The 18,400-nt window shown below is 49.4% G+C and overlaps 1 protein-coding gene across 4 annotated transcripts in view; it reads right to left on the reverse strand.

The window, feature by feature from the left end:
• KHDRBS3 (KH RNA binding domain containing, signal transduction associated 3) overlaps nucleotides 1-17,810 on the reverse strand; it is a 152,203-nt gene extending 134,393 nt beyond the window's left edge. For 2 of the 4 annotated variants that reach the window (XR_009740737.1, XM_061438532.1), the window contains exon 1: nucleotides 17,279-17,805. Coding sequence is in view for 3 of the 4 variants with exons in the window: in XM_061438532.1 (XP_061294516.1) it covers nucleotides 17,279-17,366 (88 nt within the window). In the remaining variant the exon portion in view is untranslated. Of the gene's footprint in view, nucleotides 1-16,198; nucleotides 16,485-17,278 lie in introns of those variants that run through there. The other 2 variants (XM_061438533.1, XM_061438534.1) reach the window with 2 other exon arrangements.
• Nucleotides 17,811-18,400: the final 590 nt, after the last annotated feature.

Here is an 18,400-nt window from a genome sequence, read left to right on the forward strand (position 1 = left end):
TTCTCTGGGCTTTTCTCCTCCCACTCTCCTTTTGGGGCCCACTTTACCATGTAGCTGCGGCAGTAAGAAAGCCCCACGGGGCTACCCATCTTGGCTGAGGCTCTTGCCAACCATGCAGAAGCCCAGATAAGAACGACGTGAGCCAAAGAGAGCAGAAGCTCGTCTGCTCCTGCCTGAGTCCTAAGTGAAAGGTGCTGGGGCCAAAACAATTGCCTGCCAAAGGGTCACGTGCCAAAGTTCTGTGGCCAGAGTTCTTTCACTATGATCAGAGCCTGGAAGGCTGTCTGCTACCCAGCCTAAATCCCCAGGGAGCCCTGAGGCCTGGGGAACCTTGGTCAGCCAGCAGGACTCACACTCAGGGCGGAATCCGGAGCCGCCACCACCTGCGAATGTAGCAACACAACAATCTCAGAGAGCAGTGATGTCTACCTGTATTTGCGGTGAGAACCAGAAGCCGCAAAGCATAGCCTTTAAAGTCTCCTGGAAAGTGTAAACCAGCCCCAAGTCAATCCAGAAGATGTGCGGTCAGGAGCCAGCGCGGAAGCCTCTGACATACTGACCTCCCCCACGTTTCCTGAGGCTCCTCCACATTCTATCACTTAGGGTTTGCGAAGCCTACAGAGACCCTACTTGGCTTCAGAATCACCAGTAGCGACAAATTTTAAGATTTCTATTTGAAATACATCACACATAAAAAAGGCTTTTAAAATAAACATTTTAAAGTGTAATTTACACTAATGGAATCACGCAGCCTTTATGAAGCTACTCACCTTAAGAACAGGAAAGAATGGCGGGTTTCTTCTCCTTTGCCCAAGCCTCCTGTTGACATGGCTGCACTGATTCCATCCTCTGCCCTTTCCTCCTTCGACCCTGCACAGGCACCCTCTCCCTGGGGGATATCATCTCCCAGAGGATCTCATCATCCTCTGTGGCTTCAAATGCAAGGCAACGCATTTTTATGAAAGCCAACATCTAGAAATACCACCTGTAGCTCTGAACTCACATAATTCAAAAGCTTTTCAACCTGCACTGCTCAGCAAATACTTTCTAAAATGCATAGCTGACCATGACATTGTCCCGCACTGATGCTTCAGCTGTGCTCCAGAACCTTAAAATGCATTCACACTCCTTAGCCATTCGGGGCCTTGCATGCTCTAGTGCCTGCCTACCCCTCTAGCCTCACTTCTTAACACACTGCTGCTTTTACCTTATATTTCAGACTGACTGATGAAAGAAACTGCTTTCCCCTGTCATTCACTCAACAGACACCGAGGGCCTGCTGGGTGGCAGGCACTGTTCTGGGCACTTGCGATTCATCAGGGAATAAAGCCTCGGGGCTCAGAAGCCTTGGAGAAGGCAATGGCACCCCACTCCAGTACTCTTGCCTGGAAAATCCCATGGACGGAGAAGCCTGGTGGGCTGCAGTCCATGGGGTCACTGAGGGTCGGACACAACTGAGCGACTTCACTTTCACTTTTCACTTTCATGCTTTGGAGAAGGAAATGGCAACCCACTCCAGTGTTCTTGCCTGGAGAATCCCAGGAACGGGGAGCCTGGTGGGCTGCCGTCTCTGGGGTCGCACAGAGTCGGCCACGACTGAAGCGACTTAGCAGCAGCAGCTCAGAAGCCTGAGTCTCAGAGTCTTGTCACAAAAACCTCACAGGAAGTCTGGGACATGGGGAGTGTCACGATTGTCTCAACAAACTAAAGCGCTGGTGTTTAGGGAAGCGAAGGGATGTGCCCAGATCCGGAAATCCCTAAACAGCCCAGGGAGGTGGCCCACAGGTCTGAGTCCCAGACTCAAGGCTCAAGTGCACGCTGCCAGTGCACACACGGTCCCAGCTGCCCGAGAGAGGGAGCTTCTCCCCTCAAAAGCAGCAGCCAGAAACTCAAGCCAAAGAACAGCCTTTCTCCATTTTCCTTTACCAAGGCATCCTGAAATCATGAATCCACGACCCTGAGCCCAGCTAACCAGTCATCGTACAGACACTTTCTGGGCACCGACCGTCTCCTGGGCCCTGCGCTCAGCACTGGAGGAGGAAGCCGAGCCAAGAAGGCAGATTTTCTGTCTGTAGGAAGCTGGGATGCCCATGGGAGAAACAGCTCCCAACAAAGCCTTCTAATCCAGAGTATGACAAAGGCAGGCATGGCTGAGAAGAGGCGGGGCTGTACTGGGGCCTGGGGGGAAAACCGAAGAGGAGAGGGTGGAGGAGGAGAGGGACCTCACAGGCAGCCAGGCCTTGCTCTACCAGCAGGAAGCGGCTGGAGCAGGAAAGGCTGCCCGCGTGTCTCCCCAATATCAGGCCTCACCCCAGGCCTTCCCGCTGCCCTGGTCCCTAGGAAGACCCCGTGCGCGGTCTTTATTACAGCATTCACTACCCTGCAATATAAATGTCTTTTAATTTGGCTGCTTCCCCACTGGGCTGAGAACCCTTTAAGCAGGATGAAGGACTCCCAGCCCTGAGCCCAGCCTGAGCGTGCCACCCTTCCTGAGCAAGAAGTGGACACCCTCCAGCCCAGCGGAGACACTAGGGAGAAACTCACACCTCCCGGCCTCCTCCTGAGGGTCCTCCCCAGCAGCCGGCAGGGGTTTCCTAAGGCTCTGAAAGTCCTCAGCATGAGGAGCAGACAGCGCCCCACCTGGCAGACGCTGGCTCCCAACACTCCCAACACTACCTTCTGTTCCACATCCTTTGCTGCAGGTAACATGGGGCCCAGGACCACAAAGACCGGCAGGCAGGACCCCAGGCGGTTTCTAGACCAAAGCTCAGAGCGGGTAAGGGCAGGGACAGGGCTGGGCCGCGGCCTGTCTCCCCACTGGGCCCCACGAGACGGGAACAAGGACCATGCTCTGCGGCCAGCGGCCTCCGGGACACAGGGCACTGACTGCAGGACAAAGATCCCCTGATGCTCATTTCAGACATGAAGAGCATTCAGCCCAGAGAGTTCATTATCAACAAGGGCACTGCTCCCATCTAGCATTTCAGGAGCAAAAAGCCCTGACAGAGGACAAGGAGATACAGAGCACACGACCCATGCACTGCACTGAGTGGCACGGCCTCCGTTGCTGCCCGCCCTCCAACCTCACTGCGGACCACACGAGTGGGCAGCAGCTCTGTCCCCTTGGGCTCTGACCGGCGGAACCAGCACACTCACTCGGTGAGGGGCCGGGAGAGCTGCCTCTGACTCAGAGTCACCACCAAGGCATAACTTCCTCAAGAGTACTTTTCACACTCAAAACCACAACACAAAGTAAAATCCATTGAGCAAATCAAAGTCCTATGGAGCCACCTCAGAACCTGAGGACAGAAGCCCAGGGGGAAGGAGACAGCCGTCTCCCACTTTCTCACCAGACCAGGGCTCCCCACAGAACCATGAAGTGCTGTGAGACACAGAACTTTAAGACCACTTTTTATGGATTTGAGAGAAACGGTTGTGCCTGCCAATGCAGAAGACGTGGGTTCCATTGCTGGGTGGGGAGTATCCCCTGAAGAAAGAAAGAGCAACCCACTCCAGTCTTCTTGTCTAGAAAATCCTACAGACAGAGGAGTCTGGCAGGCTACAGTCTGTGCGGTTGCAAAGAGTCAGACACGACTTAGCGATTAACATTCTCACTTTATACAGTAACGGTGAAGGACTACAACCAACTGAATGTATACAGATAGCTGATGGAGGGCAGGCAAGAGGTAGGGAAGATGAAAGAAGGAAAGAAAAAAAGAAAATTGTTCCCTTTCAGCAGAATGTCAACCAATACACATGCAGACAGAATGTCGGAGTGAAAAAATTACCATTTTACAACCATCACAGTAATAATTAATTCATGTAAGAAACATTAATGGGTACTAAAATTTGTGAGGGAGAGTTTAATAAGGAGTATTTACACAGTCTCAAAGCATCACCCTACAAAAGTACTAATTAATTACAAAAGGAAAATGGAAACTTTACAGGGGACAAAACCAGCACCACCTACATCAAATGAACAAAACTTAGCCTCATCAATAACAACAGGATAAAGTGACAATGAAACTGTGTGCCTCCTGCTGTGATGTATTGAGGAGGACACACCATCACCTTGGTGGAACTCCTGCCAAGAGTGCACAGTTCAGTTGCTCAGTCGTGTCTGACTCTTTGTGACCCCATGGACTGCAGCATGCCAGGCCTCCCTGTCCGTCACCAACTCCCAGAACTTGCTCAAACTGATGTCCATCAAGTTGGTGATGCCATCCAACCATCTCATCTTCTGTTGTCCCCTTCTCCTCCTGCCTTCAATCTTTCCCAGCATCAGGGTCTTTTCTACGGAGCCAGTTCTTCATATCAGGTGGCCAAAGTATTGACTGGAGTTTCAGCTTTAGCATTGTCCTTCCAATGAATATTCAGGACTGATTTCATTTAGAACTGACTGGTTTGATCTCCTTGCAGGGACTCTAGACTCCTTGCAGAAAGGGACTCTCAAGAGTCTTTTCCAATAACACAGTTCAAAAGCATCAATTCTTCAGTCCTCAGTCTTCTTTATGGTCCAAATTTCACATTCATACATGACTACTGGAAAACCACAGCTTTGACTAAATGGACCTTTGTCAGCAAAGTAATGTCTCTATTTTTAATATGCTGTCTAGGTTGGTCATAGTTTTTCTTACAAAGAGCAAGCATCTTTTAATTTCATGGCTGCAGTCACTATCTGCAGTGATTTTGGAGCCCAAGAAAATAAAGTCTCTCACTGTTTCCACTGTTTTCCCATCTATTTGCCATGAAGTGATGGGACTGGATGCCATATTGATCTTAGTTTTTTGAATGTTGAGTTTTAAGCCAACTTTTTCACTCTACTCTTTCACTTTCATCAAGAGACTCTTAAGTTCTTCTTCACTTTCTGCCATAAGGATGGTGTCATCTGCATATCTGCCCGGAGGTTTCTCCGGGCAATGTTGATTCCAGCTTGTGCTTCATCCAGCCTGCCATTTCCCATGATGTATTCTGCACGCAAGTTAAATAAGCAGGGTGACGATATTAGCCTTGACATACTCCTTTCCCAATTTGGAACCAGTCTGTTGTTCCATATGGACCTGCATACAGATTTCTCAGAAGGCAGGTAAGGTGGTCTGGTATTCCCATCTCTTGAAGAATTTTACACAGTCTGTTGTGATCCACACAGTCAAAGGCTTTTGTGTAGTCAATAAAGCAGAAGTACATGTTTTTCTGAAATTCTCTTGCTTTTTCAATGACCCAACGGATGCTGGCAATTTGATCTCTGGTTCCTCTGACTTTTCTAAATCCAACTTGAACATCTGAAAGCTCTCAGTTCATGTACTGTTGAAGCCTGGCCTGGAGAACTTTGAGCATGACTTTGCTAGAGTGTGAGATGAGTGCAATTATGCAGTAGTTTGAACATTCTTTGGCATTGCCTTTCTTTGGGATTGGAATGAAAACTTTTCCAGTCCTGTGGCCACTGCTGAGTTTTCCAAATTTGCTGGCATACTGAATGTAGCACTTTCACAACATCATCTTTTAGGATTTGAAATAGCTCAGCTGGAATTCCATCCCCTCCACTGGCTTTAACAGTGTGAACAGAGTGCACAAGATGAACCTAAATGTAAAGAAGCAGACACGCCACACTGAGAGGTCTCTACAGAACCCAGCCTGTGCAGTGTTCAAATATGCATGCCATGGAAGGCAAGACAGAGGAGCTGTTCCAAATTAAGAGACGAAAGTGCCTGACAGCTAAATGCAATGTGTGGTCTTGATCCTGATCCTATAAAAGACAAAACTGGAACAACTGGCGAGAGTAGCACATGGACTATAAGTTATATAATAAAAATACCAAAACGATGACTAACTTCTATCATCACTGTTAACTGGTAAGTACAGTTATGTCAGAGACAGCCCTTAATCTCAAAAAATACAAAGGTACTTAGGTAGTAGGAGTAAAGATAGATAACACACACACACCCCTTACTTTCAAATGAGTTATGAAAATGGACAGAATGGCAAAGCCAAATATGGGAAAATGTAAACAACTGGTGAATCCAGATGAGCAGGTATACAGGGGGGTTTCAGCACTATTCTTTTAACTCTCTGTAAGTTTAAAGTTGTTTTCAAATAAAAATTGTAATGCCAGGAAGGAAAATGGGAGGGGGAGACGAAAGAAGACAGATAACCACAACACACAATGACAAGCAGGAATGTGAAGATGTTATGCAAACATAGAAACAGGAATTAATAACCTGGAGGAGTCAGAAAATTTACCTATCCCTGACAAGTCCTTTCCTCCAATTTCTGCATCCAGCTAATCCTCTCTGAGAAAGCCTCTGCCAGAAAGCCTAGCTTGGTCCTGAGATGAGAGAGGTCATTCTGATTCCCTAAAGCCCGTATGTCGTCTTCTTCTACAGCACTTAACACACTCTTAAAATTGTTCCCCCTACATGTTTATCTCCCCCACTGGATTACAGATTCTCTGATTAAAATATGATAGTGGTGGTGATGAGGAGGATGGTGAGGAGGAGGGTGGTGAGGAGGAGGAGGATGGTGAGGAGAAGGAGGGTGGTGAGGAGGAGGAGGGGGGTGAGGAGGAGGGTGAGGGGGAGGATGGTGAGGAGGAGAGTGGTGAGGAAAAGGATGGTGAGGAGGAGGACGGTGGAGAGGAGGAGGGTGGTGAGGAGAAGGTGGTTGGTGAGGAGGAGGAGGGTGGTGAGGAGGAGGGTGGTGAGCAGGAGGGTGGCAAGGAGGAAGAGGTGGTGAGGAGGAGGATGGGGGTGAGGAGGAGGAGGGTAAGGAGGAGGAGGAGGGTGAGGAGGAGGGTGGTGAGGAGGAGGGTGAGGAGGAGGGTGAGGAGGAGGAGGGTGGTGAGGAGGGTGGTGGTGAGGAGGAGGTTGGTGAGGAGGAAGGTGATGAGGAGGAGGAGGGGGGTGAGGAGGAGGAGGGGGTGAGGAGGAGGAGGGGGGTGAGGAGGAGGTTGGTGAGGAGGAGGAGGTGGGTGAGGAGGAGGAGGGTGGTGAGGAGGGTGGTGAGGAGGAGGGAGGTAAGGAGGAGGAGGGTGACGAGGAGGGGGGTGAGGAGGAGGGGGTGAGGAGGAGGAGGGGGTGAGGAGGAGGAGGGGGGTGAGGAGGAGGAGGGGGTGAGGAGGAGGAGGGGGGTGAGGAGGAGGAGGGGGTGAGGAGGAAGAGGGGAGTGAGGAGGAGGAGGGTGAGGAGGAGGGTGGTGAGAAGGAGGAGGGGGTGAGGAGGAGGAGGGTGGTGAGGAGGAGGGTGGTGAGGAGGAGGGTGAGGAGGAGGAGGGTGAAGAGGAGGAGGGTGAGGAGGAGGGTGGTGAGAAGGAGGAGGGGGGTGAGGAGGAGGTTGGTGAGGAGGAGGAGGTTGGTGAGAAGGAGGGTGGTGAGGAGTAGGAGGAGGGTGAGGAGTAGGAGGAGGGTGAGGAGGAGGAGGGTGAGGAGGAGGGTGGTGAGGAGGAGGAGGGGGTGAGGAGGAAGAGGGGGGTGAGGAGGAGGAGGGTGAAGAGGAGGGTGGTGAGGAGGAGGGGGGTGAGAAGGAGAAGGGGGGTGAGGAGGAGGGGGGTGAGGAGGAGGAGGGGGGTGAGGACGAGGTTGGTGAGGAGGAGGGTGGTGAGGAGGAGGAGGAGGGTGAGGAGGAGGAGGGTGAGGAGGAGGGGGGTGAGGAGGAGGAGGGGGTGAGGAGGAGGAGCGGGGGTGAGGAGGAGGAGGGGGGTGAGGAGGAGGAGGGTGAGGAGGAGGGGGGTGAGGAGGAGGGTGGTGAGGAGGAGGGTGGTGAGGAGGAGGGGGGTGAGGAGGAGGGGGGTGAGGAGGAGGAGGGGGGTGAGGAGGATGGTGAAGAGGAGGAGGGTGAGGAGGAGGAGGGTGAGGAGGAGGGTGGTGAGAAGGAGGAGGGGGGTGAGGAGGAGGAGGGGGGTGAGGAGGAGGGTGGTGAGGAGGAGGAGGTTGGTGAGGAGGAGGGGGGTGAGGAGGAGGGGGGTGAGGAGGAGGGGGGTGAGGAGGAGGAGGACTGCTACAGCAACCATTTATTCTACACTTATTAGATGCCAGACATGACAGAGCTCTTCACACACCCCACTGAAATCCCACAAAAACTTCAGAGGCTTTATTAACTGTTCATGCCCATTTCTTCATCATGGAAACTGAGGCTGAGAGGGGTTCACACATCTACAGTCACAACGCAGAGAAGCGGCAGAGCTAAGATGTGAACTCAGGTCTGTCTGATTTAAAATTGTGTCCTTAACCAGGTGTCCTTCTCCACTCATATGAATCTTATTTCAGTATCATCTTTAGTTAGCTGCAGTTTGCATAATGAAGCAAACAAAAAGTGAGAGAGATTTTTCTAAGCTTCTGTTTGTGTTTGCTGAGCCCATGTAACCAGAAGAAAGGGACGGGGTGGCACAAGGCAGCAGCCAGCCAGCCCTGAAAATGACTGGCAGACAACCCACTACACACGTTGGTGACCATGACCTGATGCATGAAATTCAGATACAAAAAATAATGTAAAGTGAAGATAAACATAAATGCATAATTATCTCCTATTGGGTATAAAAATATACCTATATCCTATATATTAAAAAAAATTTAATAAAATTTTAAAAATACAAAATCATTGTCATTTCGCCCCAATGACCTACAAGGCAGGCATTACTGCCAATGTGCAGACAAGGGAACAGAGACTCAGAGAAGTAACTGGCCCAGAACAAACAGTTCAGTTCAGAAGGGCAGATACTCAACAAATACTAAATAAATGAATGGAGTTAAAGAAACTTCAGTACAAATTTTTCAATTCCTATGGACTCGATCTAATATTTCAGCTAAAATTACTGAAAGCAGAATCAGAGCTTTGTTCAAAGTTCCCCATGGCTTTGTACCTGGTACTGATCTAGCCCCTGGGCCCACACGAGTTAGGAGACAAAAGAAGCAAAAGGAAGCAGCAGTTTCCACACCAGCTGACAAAGCTTCGGCTACCACTGTTTGCTTCCTCACACAACGGATTTGACTTCTACATGCCAATGCAAGTCACCATCAGCACTATAGTTCTCCCCAACAAAATCAACAGAGCATATGTCCAACAGCCGTAAGCCAGACTACCCCAAAACTTTCCTCCAAAAACTGTTGTTGTAAGTTAGTTGCATGACCCTGAACAAGTTATATAGCTCCCTAGCCTCCATTTCTTTACCTGTAGAATGACAACAACAAAACTACTTACCGAGGCGGTCACCAGGACTAAAGGGGGTAATGTATGAAAAAGAACCTTGCAGCAATGCCAGGCACACCTTAGGCACAAAACAAAACTGATCTTGATTTTCTGAAAATGCTGGCTAGAGAGTATGCATCTTAAAACATCAGCAATGTGGAAGATTAATATCAGTACATGAATATCAAAGCAACGCAAGCTTGATGGATCAAGACTAACACTGGCTCAGATGAGGCCCCCTGTGCGGATGCAGAGGGTGACTGGGCTATACGGAGCGCCATCTAGTGGAAGAAGAGCAGGGCACAGGGCGCCAAGTAACTGAAGCAGCCGGAGAACAAGGGAAAATGACGGGAAGGAAACCATCCGCTCTCCCCTACGTTACAATTTCTCCATGGGCGCGTGAACCAACAATGACCCCAAGTGTAAGATTCATATCAAAAAGGGTGCTCTCACACACTCACAACTCTTTATCACACCAAGGAAGAACATCAATAATATGCCAAGAACATCTTTTAAAGTTCTTAAAATAGCAGCAGGGGCTGATTGGTGAAAAATTATGGAAATGCAAAAAATTATGGAAATTTACAGCTTACCAATTCAGAGCAAGGTACCCTGTGCCTGTGGAGAGCGGCTGCTGAGTGTCCAGACATGTTTTAAGATGTGCAGTCATAAATCTGTTTATGGAAGCCTCATTTGTTAATGGAAGCCTCAGGTGCTGCATCTTGACTAGCATAATAAAAACCAGTCAGAGCTGCTGCTAATTTTGTACATGATATTAATGAAAGAGGCTTCCCAAAGAATGAGTTTCCCCTTCAGTATCTCCAGGATTGGAAAACTAAAATCATTTTAATAACATAAAATTACCCTGAGGAAGGAGACTGGATGATTTATGCATTGAGTTATTATTATATACTTTATGTCTGGAAAGTGATGCCTGTGCGCACACACCTGTCTCGGGCAATTCTGTGAAATGAGCAGGTAATGTTTGTTCAGGACACGGTACTTAGACCCCATCTAAAATGGCCACCCCACAGAGGAGGTATAAGGTCTCCAATGTTACAGATGAAAACTGCGGCTCCGGGAAGCTAAGGAACTGGTACAGGGTCACGGACTAGAAAGTCGTCACCTGCCAGAATCACGTGACTCCTCTGGCAGCTCTTCCCTGCGAAGCAGGACCGTTGCCCATGTAAAGGCATCCGCCAGACCTTCCACGCTGCTTGTGGTCACACAGCTACTACCCCGCACGGTCGCCGCACTACCTGCCGGCTGTACAGTCAGCCGTGCTCACAGAGCGCCAGGTCAGTGCCAGGCAGCTCACTTTAAAAGCTGCATGGCCGAGGTTCTCCCAGGAAAGTCAACAGGAAAGCCCAGCCACAAGGAAAGCCCCCACCTCTGCTGGAGTGCACAGCACTCTGCAGGGGGCAGATAAAGATCTGAATCCTGGCTTACCACTTATTAGCTGTCTGACATTATGCAAATTATTTAACCTCCCTGCCCTCAGCTTCCTCATCTACAGTATAAGGTAAAATGATTTACTCTTTTCAAGACTGTTTAAAAAATTAAATGAAATCATGTACATAAAGAATCTAGCCCAAAAAAGGTTCTTGATAAAAAGTAGTATTATTAACAATTGCAATCAAGTATATTCAAACATACCCCACTTCCTTCACAGAGCCAAAATCATTATCTGTGAGACTATGTTCTTGTATATTCTTGATATTTTTTTTTTCTTTTATAAGCCTAGTTTTAAAAGATGGGGAATTTTTAAAACATACCGTAAACTGTCTCTAAATTCCTGATATCACACCAACTGTTTCTGCGAGAGTATTTAAACACGAAGAGCTCTGTCTCTAAGAGAGAGAGCTTCATCAAGAAAAGACTTATTTCAATACAGAAAGGTTTCCTACTTTATCCGTGATTACTGGAATATACATAAGCAAAACTCCTTACCTTGCATGCTTACTAAAGACTGAAAAGTACTGCTGGAGAACATAGGAAAAAAGGGAGCTTGCCTTTTTGGTAAAATACATTCTGGGAAACCTCATTTAAAAATTCATCATCACAAAGGGAACTTCCTAACTGGCTTTCACTGTAATCAAACAACAATGTTGAGTTCTGTCTTTGAGTCTCTTCTTAAAGTATCTTATCAAAACACAAGATGGCTTGATTTAGAAGTTCAGCCTGAGGACTGTGCACCCTTTAGAGCCTCAGATGCCTCATCTGAAAAAACAAACGACACAGGCAGGGGATAAAATCAGCTACCTTCCAAGATCTTGTGGGGACTTGATAATGCACAGGAAGCACCAGGCACAGAGGCCCTCCTTTTGGCAGCTTTTATTGTGATCATTATCCCAAAGCTACCAACACTCTACTTCTGTTTCTTGGTAAAACACATAAGCCATTCTATCTCCACTCAGGGGGAATGATGACAAGCAAAGGGTCTCGTGACATCCAAACTGCTGCTGGCGTTCCATCCGCAACCACCACTGTTCCTGGGTCTGTGTGGCATCTGAGAGTGAAGATTAACTCCTTCAGGTAAGGCTTATTCAGCAAGCGACGAGGGTCACCCAACTTCTGGTTTAAATCTGTTATGAGAAATCTCATTAGTTTAGGCAAGGAGCACTAACAATGTTAGAGTGCACTGCCTAATAAGTTCCTCAAGAAAGAATAAAAGTAAATAATCATCAGATTCCAAGCAGATCTGATAAGATCTCCTCACCTCCTGAGAAGGACCCCTACAGCCCACCCCATGGAGTGAGCTCTGGGGTGCTCTCCTGCTTGTTCAACACTGCATTCACTTAGAACCCCCTCCCGTGTCTGCCTGCACACCTGCGGGGGACTTCCTCCTACCCCTACTCAGTCAGGTCTCTCAAGTGGTAAAAAGCAAAGGCATTACAGACTGCCAAACTCCAAATACTTTCTGATTCTTCTACCTTTATGAGAATTAAAACAACACTGAAATGAAGACTGGAGTTTACAAGGGCTACAGACTAAGAACTATATGAGATTCTGAAGACACAAAGATAGGTAAGACCAAGCCTTACCTCCCGAAGAGCTCACACTCTCCAGGGAAAACAGAGATCCAAATACTACACTGTGATGACTATCACCCCATCAGAGAGTTAGGCACCACCTGCTTCAGGACCAGAAACAGGCACTCTAGCCCATGGAGGGAGGGAAGTGGTCAGACAAGATATCTACAGCAGAAACTTGGAGGATAAAGTATCAATGTAACAATGGATGCTATATAACTCATCTTTCAATTCCAGCACAAGCTAGAGAGAAAAGAACAAACTGCACATAAAAGGCCAGAGTTTTAATCCCCCTTCTGTCATTAACTACCTGTATCATCACAGGTTGACCCTTCATACGTCCAAAGGTCCGTGTGATGTGGAAAACAACAAAGCTTGAACATCCCCTCAGACATTCTGTCAGTATGTCGCTCTGGGTAAGTATTAAGTTTATAGATATGGCTGAGTATGGAGAAGTACCTCGTAAATGTTTCTAGAACAAGAATTAAATCTAAACCACCTTGTCACAAAATAGTTCAAAAGGATAGTTGACGGCCAATAAGACATTCCTCTGGAAAGGAGAGAGCATCTAAACACTTAAAGCCCACTCTCAATCTGATGCAGAAGAGAGCAGATATTCCTCAGGAGTAGAGGCTGAAATTTTTCCCTCTCTTGGTCCAGGACCAGCAAAAACACCCTGCGAGGTAGGTTCTCAATAAACCTGCTACTAATGTCTGGATACCAAAGCGCCATAACTGACAATCACTGGATCCTTCTGAGTCATAACACTACAGAAAATGATTTATCTAAATATGTGAGTCAAAGAATAAATACGTGAGTCATTGCATCCATTTTCTTACAAAAAGCAAAACCTGATAAGCCTAAGAAAAACTATTAGAAACTAAATAACCACACTCTTCCCTGGATGAAGCAGAGAAGTGCACGCTATGGCGTGAAGGCACCACAGCTAAATGGAATTCTGCAACCTTCACTCTCATTCTTCTCCTACTTTACACACTTGACAACACACAAGCAACCAAAACAATTTCCAGAAAGTGAAACTCTTAAGCCATAGAGCTTTGTTGTACAAAGAGAAGCACATAAGGCAAAATAATGATCCTTCCTTCATATATGTTTATCCCACATACTAAATAATGCTAAGAATCTCATTATTAAGAGAAAATGATGTAATATGAAAAACACTTATTTTGAAACACCAAAGAAATTTATCTGGACATTAACGCATGCATGCATGCTAAGTCGCTTCAGCTTGTGTCCAACTCTGTGTGATCCTATGGATGGTAGCCCACCAGGCTTCTCTGCCCATCGGATTCTCTAGGCAAGAATACTGGAGTGGGTTGCCATTTCCTTCTCCACTGGACACTAACAGACCACCATAACCTGGAATCCTCTGCTCCACTTCCTCTTGTAACCAACCACTAAATATAACTTGGCAGTGAACCAGCCACCAATCCATATATTATATCAGGTAATTAAAAATACAGGGTTATGTAATCTTATTTAATGGTTACTTGGCTTGGACTGAAAACCATCCAATGCAAGACCAGAGAACTGGATTAAATTATAATGCGTAAGACATTTCTGAAGATGTTTTTAGTAAGAGTCAGCACATCCCCTAGTAGCAAATATAATATAAAACACGGAATGCAACTTTCATCTCCAATTAACCTCCTTGGCAAGAAACTGCAATGTCAACTCACTCTACAGGCAATGGAGGTGGGGATTTAAAAAAAAGTTTATTTTATTTGATTCAGTTTTAACATCAAGTAAACATCACACGTTATTTTTGGCAGAGAAACAAGAGCACTCAATATTTGAGGGGGTGAGAGGAAGGAAAATTTATCCTGAGAAATTGCAATAAAAGCCAAGAACTAATGCCCACTAGGAAGAATAAGCCTGGAAAAAGCGTAAAAGCCAACCTACGTTAGCATAGAAGCATATATCTTGTGCTTCCAGCTCAAGTTCTTACTTGAATATAATTAGGAAAAAAAGGTAATTCAGCTATCAGTGTCTACAAATGCCAAATTTTTAAAAAATGAACACACCTCATTTATCAACACTATCACAGTGTGTTGATTACTAAAATCATATATTGGTCCCCAAAGGGCTTTAATTCAAAAATGCCTCTTGACCTGAGCACTAGAATCCTGTAGGAAATATCTACCATGAAAGCTTGTTTCTTCAAAGAAGACCACTAGACAAGCACAGAAACAAACGTTTTTAGAAAATCAACAGGAAGTCAACAGGAAACAAGCATATTAGTTCTATTGACTTCGGCAGGGTTTTAAATTCCCATCTGTGAAGTGTTTCAGTGCCATCTTTTGGAGAAAGTCTGAGTATGGAGAACAATGGCCTTATGAGACCAAAGACCTGAGTTCAGATTCACCTATCTCAGTCACCTACCAGCTGCCTCCCCTGAAAAACAGAGACATCAGCGTCTGCCTCACTGGGGCTTGAGAGTGAGAACACAAGTAGACAGCTGGGCCTCAAAGAGCCTGGGAAACTTCAGAATACTATGCAGAGGCACTGACAGCATTTGGTGATGTTAACCATCAAGTCTACTTATCACAGGCCACTCCACAATAAAATAAAGGTGTGACCCATTACCATGTACGAGGTAGTGCCTGAATACCCATCCTAGTATCAAGATTCATCTGAAAAACAGATGTCTCCCTTTAGAGGGAAATAGTCAAAAATACAGATTAAAAAAAGAATAAAAATGCTCTTGGTAGTCAATCACAAGATGATTATCAGATTTAAAATCAAAGCTTCATAATAATCGATTCAGATTTAAGACACCGTGTTTTAGAAATGCCACTTGTAATCCTGGAGTTACATAACAGCATAATTAATATTTTAAATGATAGAGCTTTGCATTCCAGATATCAGCCTGTGATTTAAGAGGAAAACAGTTCAGTCTGAAAAAATCAAAATTAACAGTAATAAGAACATCTGAATAAGTTACTTGCCTAACTGTTCAATGTGAGAAATGTACCTCTTGCAAGAATTACATTCTTAATGAAAAAGTAAGGTAATCAGGTTTAACACCATTAAAAAAAAAAAAACACACACACACTAAATGGCAACATTGCCCAAGATCTGTTTCAAATAACTGAAAGCAATTACCACAGGTAAAAACAAAGAAACCAAAAGAATTCCGAATGTATTAGCAGAATGAATGCCACAGCAACCTGGCACAGAAAATTAGTTCTGACTTTCAAAATAAGATAACTTACTACACTTTTGTTAAACTGCTTCTTTAATTGAGTACAACCTAACTTTGACTCAGATTCTTTATTCAGAAAAATACACTTCAATCCAGAATATTTCTAATGCCAATGATCTCACACAACGTACAAAGAAATTTCTTTCATAGAGATGACAGCCCAGCAGGCAACAAAAGATATATGTAAATCACAAAGAGAGAAGAGTACAAACCCAACTGTAGAACTGTTCACAAGAGCATGGCAATAAAACTTAAAATTCGCTTTCTGTAACGCATAGCCATTACTTTTTCACAAGCCCGTTTTATTAAATAAAAATAAGCCTACAATTAAAATGGGAAAGCTCAGTGAACCCATCTCTGTTCAACAAATTAAATATCAAGCTTAAATTCTTGCAGACAGTCAGTCCCTCCACCAAGACCCTCACTCGACCACACACACACCCTACTAGGAAGAACGTTGCAATAGGCAAAGTTGCAATAGGCAAATACCGGAGGTCGCTGTTGTAAAATATAGACACCTATATCCAAATAGAATATGTCTGCCTCATCTTTCACTTTCAACAATAAAAAAGCCAGGGCCAGCATGAAGATCAGCAGACCCGGCTGAGTCGGGAACCACAGACCCTCAAGGCACAGTGATTCGTGCAAAAGGTAACAGATCTGATACCAGCGTCTCCCAAACTCATCTTTATCTGAAACACGCATTCCAGATCCATGGGGGGATGAAGGACACCGCTCTGGGGAAGGCGGGCTTCATTTACCGTCCATCCCGGCAGATTACTCGGGAAGCTGGAGAAGGAACAAGCCAGGGAACGCCGTCCTGGGCGGGCACGCCTCCGTACGCCCCTGCACCCCGCGTCCGGTACTTCCCCGGGCGGCTCACGCCCTGAGCTGGCCGGAGGCGTGCAGAAATGGCATAAGCAGCGAAGGCTCCTTGGCCAGTGTTCTCAACCCCGAGCCAGCCCCCAATGAGGGTGACCCACAGAGAGCCTCCCACAGAGAGGACAGGCAAGTCAAGAAGCGGACTCTCCTGCGTGGGTCTCTTCCCGCCCCCCGATGACTCTCCAAGGGCCGGCCTGCAAGGCTAGGTGTGAGCTGCCCACCCCCGGGGAGGGCGGCGAGAGCCCGGACCCGTGAGAGAAAGAGAGAGAGAGAGAGAGAGAGGGATGAAGAGGGAACCGGGATGGCGGGCCCTGCTCCTCCAAAGTGCCAGGGGTTCTGACCCCAAACCTCCTCCGAGGTCCTCAAACTTCACCAACAATCCAAGCACCTGTTCCCTTCACCTCTTCCGCTCCCGATCCCCTCGAATCCTTCCATTTTCCTCGAGTTCTTTCTCCAGCTCCCTAGACTAACCAAACGCAACTAGTCCCCTAGAGCCCCCCACCGCCCCATTCTCCCCTCCAATGAGCTCATTCAACCCCTGCCCCAACGAAGCCCCCAGATGTTCGCGGTCCCCCGCAAGTTTCCCTGGGGTACCCTCGAGTCCCCCACAGATTCCCTTCAAGTCTCATCCAAACGCCCAGCCTGCCTTCCTTCCCGCGTCTCCCCACAACGCGCACACAACACTCCGGCTTCCCCTAGGTGTCCCACATCCCCACCCGAATCAGCTCCCCCAGATCGCGACCTGGGTCCCCTCCAGTCGCCCCGAGGTCGACGGCCAGCCCGCCCCCACGGCTCCGCAACTCCCAACACCTGCGCCTCGCCCCCGGGCCCGACGCCCCCCAGTCTCCAGCCCCCCGCCCCTCCCCCCAGCCCGCCGCCGCTCCCGGGTCCCCAACGGCAGTGGGCGACCGTTAACGGTCGGTCGGTCGGCCGGCCGGCCGGCCGGCTCGCGCCCTCACCTTGGTTCACCAGCCGCAGGGCGTGCGTGAAGGAGGGGTCCAGGGAGTCCTTCTCCGCCATCAGCTCCGGCAGGTACTTCTCCTCCATGCTCGCCGGCCGCCCGGGCCCGGGACGCGGACTCCTGGCGGGCGGGCGGCGGCGGCGGCCCCGCAACCCCCGACCCCGCCCGCGCCCCAGCGGCGCGGAACCCGGGCCGGACGCCGCGGCGGGGCTGCGCGGGGCGCGGCGGAGCCAAGCCGATCGGTCGGCCCTGGGGCGGCGGCGGCGACGGAGGCGGTGGCGGCGGCGGCGGCGCGGGGCGGGAACCGGCCGCGCAGCCCCGGTCCCCGGGGGTTGGCCGCCGACGGCCCCGCGCTGGCGGCCGCCGCCTCCCAGACGCGGGCCCCGCGCTCCCGCCACGGGCCGGAGCGATCAGGCGGCCCTCCGGCCGAGCCGGCGGCGCGCTCCGCGAACTGGACACAGTCCCCGGCGAGCCCCGCCAGCCGGCGCCGGAGCGGAGCTCAGCAGCGACCCGCACGCCGCGCGCCGCCCCGCGCTCTCTGAGCCGCGGAGCCGAGGGCCTGGCCCCGCCCGCCGCGCCCGGCCCCGCCCCGCCCGCCGCGCCTGCGCGCTGAGCCCCGCGCCCTGCCGCCCGCCGCCCGCTGCGGCGCGCCGCCTGGTGGGGCTGCTCCCGGCTGTGCGGCCGGGCCCGGGTGGGGCGTCCCGGGGGCCTCCCGCCGGCGCCGCGCCCGTCCGCAGCTCCGGGAGAGGCGTGCGCGGAGCGCCGCGCGGCTCGGTCACGGCGGGCCGAGACGCAGAGCCCGGGCAACTGCGCCCAGAGAGGTCAAGCGGCTCGCCCAAGGTCACCCAGCCAGCGATCCCGGGAGGAGGGCTGCGCGCTCGGCTCAGGGGCCGGGCGGAGAAGGACGCGGAGGAGCGCCCGGGCTCGCCGCCGCGGGCTCTGGGAAAGGGCGGCGGGGCGAGCTGCCCTGCTCTCAAGCTTCCTGGACTTCCATAACTTAGCTCGCTTTGCCTCCCCCGCTCCTGTTTGCTAGGAAATAACGTGGGTGCCCAGCCGTCCTGTCTCGGTGGGTGCCTCTTGAGCTCAGCTCCAACCCGCGAGACCCTCGGAACCGAGGTCG

Source organism: Bos javanicus, chromosome 14, assembly GCF_032452875.1.
Source record: "Bos javanicus breed banteng chromosome 14, ARS-OSU_banteng_1.0, whole genome shotgun sequence".
In the NCBI taxonomy this organism is placed as follows: domain Eukaryota; kingdom Metazoa; phylum Chordata; class Mammalia; order Artiodactyla; family Bovidae; genus Bos; species Bos javanicus.